We start from the raw sequence: 4,321 nt of genomic DNA, 5'->3' as shown, positions 1-4,321 counted from the left end.
GACCAGATGGGGTGTGGGCAGAGGCATACGTGTGTCTGTGCCTTAGGGGAAAGGGGGTGCCCTGAGGCCTCTGATAGTGAAAGGGTGCCCTCACTATGAGACTGAAAGGTCCCAGGCATTAACCTACTGCGTCTAAAAGGCAGGAGGGGCAGCAGGTTCAAGACCTGGAGGGACATTGAGTTCAAGCCACCTGCAATAGGCTCGCGGTCCCACGGCCTTTGAGACATGATCCCATTTGTGGTCTCTCTGGGTGATTTCACCGTGTGTGTGTGGGCTTCTCATTTAGCCACTTGGCAAATGTGCCCCTGGATATTTATGGTGGCCAGGCCCTATTTGTATGGGGCAGTGGGACATGGGGCAGCAAGAACCACAGCCCAGACCATACCCAGCCCTTGGGAGGCCTCAGGGGCAGGAAGAGAGGAGCTCAGGGAAGACAGGACAAGGGCCCACAGAACTTGGGCATGAAATGCAAAGATGGAATGAATGGAGAGTAAAGTTGGCCAGGTGTCCTGGGGGATTCTCCCTGTTGTGGGAGTCAGAAGGCAGCGAAAGGTCACCTTCCCCAGAGAAGGGAGCTTCACAGGAGAGGTAACACTTGAACAGGGCCTTGAACCGTGGGCAATATTTGGACACAGAGTTTGGGATGGAAGATGCATTCTTAGGAAAGAAATAATGTGAGCAAAAGCCTGGTACCCAGAGAATGTATAATTAGTTATTCAAATCCACTCAACCCTTGGTTCCTGAAGATGATGGCAGGTCCTGGGCCACAGGGCGCTGGTGGACATAGCAGAGTTTGTGTTCCTCAAACCCATGCAGGAATAAAGCCGGCCATTGTGAGTGGCCTTCCAGCAAGTGCCCATAGTAACCACTCGGAATATGCTAGCTGTTTACTCTTCACCAGGGTTTCTAGGCAGACTTTCTGGTGGCCAGGACTAGGCTAAGCATCCCCCTTCTGTGTCCTTCCACACATCCTGGTGCTAGAAACACCTCTCTCCTCCACCAGTGGGTGCTCCCAAGAGTCAGGGCTCAGTTCGTTGTTGAATCTGCTTCTCCCCAGCAGCTGGTTCCCTGCTCGGCTCAAAGGAGGACTCAGCAAGGGTTTGTTGTGTGACTGTCAGATACAAGGAAGATGTAGCCAGTCTGTCTACCCTTTCCTTTCCAAGAAGCAGGGCCAAATTGTCTCCAAATAACCAAAAGATTACCAAATCCCCACCCTGCAAGCCAGCATGCCTTATCCCTTGCATAGACAAGGACAGATATACCTATACTACAGAAATCCAAAAGTCAGAGAGAGTGGGTGGCATGTTCTATTCAGAGTATGGGAGAGACTAAGCTCATGACCTTCCACACCAATTCCAGCCTTGGCTCCATCCTGGCTTGGGCGGAGTGATTGTACGAACAGGCACAGGGCCCCTGAGGTGGGCAAGTGTGTCTGGGCTCAGGGAGCCACAGAGGTCTCTGACTGAAGCTGAGCCTGTGTGTCCGTGTTCCATCTTCCCAGGCCTTCTTCCATGGAGAAGCCCCTCACCGTCCTGCGAGTGAGCCTGTACCATCCCACTCTGGGCCCATCTGCCTTTGCCAATGTCCCACCACGGCTGCAGCATGATACCAGCCCTCTGCTGCTCGGACGGGGGCAGGACGCCCACCTCCAGATGCAGCTCCCTCGCCTCTCCCGCCATCACCTGTCCCTGGAGCCCTACCTGGAGAAAGGCAGTGCCCTGCTGGCCTTCTGCCTCAAGGCCCTGAGCCGCAAGGGCTGCGTGTGGGTCAATGGGCTGACGCTGAGGTACCTGGAGCAGGTCCCCCTGAGCACCGTCAACAGGGTCTCCTTCTCAGGCATCCAGATGCTGGTTCGTGTAGAAGAAGGCACATCCTTGGAGGCTTTTGTCTGCTATTTCCATGTCAGCCCTTCACCCCTGATTTACAGATCTGAGGCTGAGGAAACTGACGAATGGGAAGGCATCTCCCAGGAGCAGCCTCCCCCCGGTTCAGAGCAGCAGACTCCAGGTTGCCTGGGGTTTCTCCACGGCCCTTCCCAGACTTGGGACAGCCCTCTCCAGCCAAGACCTGGAGGAGGAACAGAAATACAGCTCCAGAGGGAACCCCCGGACAGTGCACTCTGCTAGCCCTGCCACTAGAGCAAGCCTTTGCTAAATGAAACAGGATTTGAAATATTTGAGCTGAATCATGCAAGGTTGACCAGCAAAACCCGCTGGCTGCCTTGCTCATAATGAACCAATTCTGCAAACACTGAACAAACAGCCCGGAGTGGAGAAGCACACTCTGTGGCCAGAGCTATGCAAAGTAATGGGAACATCATATACTTTTAGAGGCCCTGAGGGGTTCTGGGGAGCCTCTTTCAGCATTTCCACACATTTCTCCCTCTTGTCTGACTAGGAGTTACTTTATGTGGTTCATTTTGTGTGCTGCTTAGGAGCAGGAGTTTGAGGTTGCACCAGGAATGCGTGGACACATGTAACAATTACATTTGTGGTAGCTTGGGGTTACCTTCAGCTTTCAAATACCCACAGGTACGCGGGGCTTAGGAAAGCCTGAGTTTAATAAACTGCAAGTATTTCATTAAGCTGGCACACCCAATAGGATTCCCTGATCCCCAGATGGGCCACATGCACGCCACGCTGTCATGCAGACGTGGGGGTGGGAAATATAGACGAGGTGTAAGAGGAAATTGGAAAGGTGGGACTCACATTTCTGGAAAGGATGCAGGCAGGACTCAGGGTTTCCTGAGGATGGGAGCTGGCAGCTGGGAGCTGGGCCTGTCTGGAAATTCATTGTCCCCATTATCATCCTCATCCTCACACTCCGCATTCTCTGTCACTTCTGGATCAAGGCCTTGGCTGACTTGAGGGCAAGGTCTTCAGGGAATGAGGGGATGGGGTGGGGGGTTGTGTAAGAACTCAGCCCAGCAGTTATTTCGCTCAGGGTGAGTCACACACCAATGGGGTTGGGGGTGTTCCTTCCAAATAAGGGACTCGTTAGGAGCCAGGTGCACCAAGGGTGGGAGGATTTTCTCGGTGAACAAGGGGAGCAGCCACTTGCCACACCACGCTGAGAAGGGGAGAGTGTGATTTAGAAACAACGTTCACTAGTATGATGCAGGGAGGGATATACATGGTCACCATGATCCCAGACCCCACTCTCCAGGGAATCTGAGGCACCGAGGGCACGGCCCTGTTCCCCTGGCTGACTCGAATCCCTGGGTCTGTAGCTGTCAACAATTTCTGTTTTCTGCCCAAAAGGATGATCATTTTGCACCCAGGGCAAGCTACAAGGAAGTTCAACTTCACTCACAGGCCCTGAGCATCTTCTCCATGAGGAAAACAGAGGTGGGCAAGACCCAGGCTTGCCCTGGTGTGGGAAGCTTCCTCTCCAATAAGGAAGAAGCAAAAACACTCAGATCACAGCCACAAGGCAGGGAGAGCAGGGCTGCTAGGAAGGGGCTGTCTGATGCTGTGAACGACCCCTTGGGACCCCCAAAACAGTTCCTCATTCATTCAGCAAACCTTCACCAAGCACCCACCTTGTGCCAGATCTGTGTAAAGCCACGGAACTGAACCAGAAGTGAATAAGGCAAACTCCCTCAGGGAGTTTATGTTGCGCTCAGGAAAGTCAAGCATTCAGGAGTGCATTACTTATTTGATCACTACTGTGATTAGTGCTGTAGTTATTGTATTTTTCTCTCTCCTCCAGCTGGGCTCACATTCTCTTCTTAAGTGGCCTTGCCTGTTGAGTGCCTACCATGTGCTTAGCACTCTGCTAGGTGCTGTGTGTATTAACTGCACTTTACAGATGAGGAAACTGAGACTTGGAAAGGTTACATATCTTGCCCAACATCACACCATCAGTAGCTCTGTGATGTGGGCAAGTGACTTAGTCTGCTCTTGCCTCTATTCCTCCCTCTGGAAAATGGGTAAGATAATAGTACTACCTGCTAGAGTTATGACGGTCTTAGAAGGTGGCACCTATAAAGCACTCAGTCAGTGCCCGGCACACACTTAATAAGGGTTAGCTGCTATCATGAGACCTGAGAGAGGATGGCTCACCATCCACACGGAGCTAAGGAAGACTCACATCCCAGTAAGCTGGCTCCAGAACCCAAGGGCTTACCTGTGCTCTGTGGTTCCCTAACAAGGGATTTAGTTGTAGCCATGGACCTGGTAGGCAACAGGGAGGGGATTTTAATCTGTTCCTTGCATCAGAAGGTCCAATAGGCAGGGTTGGTATAATGGGAGATGCCCTGGTAGGGCTGGCAAGGAGAAGAAGCCACATATATTTTGGTCTGATGAAAAGCAGCAGTGAT

At 52.4% G+C, this 4,321-nt stretch overlaps 1 protein-coding gene across 1 annotated transcript; it reads left to right on the top strand.

Annotated features, from left to right (window-relative positions):
- Positions 1–1,511: 1,511 nt before the first annotated feature.
- Positions 1,512–2,126, top strand: TIFAB (TIFA inhibitor). Its single transcript, XM_054487143.1, has one exon. The coding sequence runs from the start codon at positions 1,512–1,514 to the stop codon at positions 2,124–2,126; it is 615 nt and encodes a 204-aa protein (XP_054343118.1).
- The last annotated feature ends 2,195 nt before the right edge of the window (positions 2,127–4,321 follow it).

This window comes from Pongo pygmaeus, chromosome 4 (genome assembly GCF_028885625.2).
Source record: "Pongo pygmaeus isolate AG05252 chromosome 4, NHGRI_mPonPyg2-v2.0_pri, whole genome shotgun sequence".
In the NCBI taxonomy this organism is placed as follows: Eukaryota; Metazoa; Chordata; class Mammalia; order Primates; family Hominidae; genus Pongo; species Pongo pygmaeus.
This window is presented reverse-complemented; position numbering and strand designations above follow the sequence as displayed.

What these genes read in the sequence shown, in the direction of transcription:
- TIFAB (XM_054487143.1), top strand. Translation starts at nt 1,512, where the DNA reads ATGGAGAAGCCCCTCACCGTCCTGCGAGTGAGCCTGTACCATCCCACT.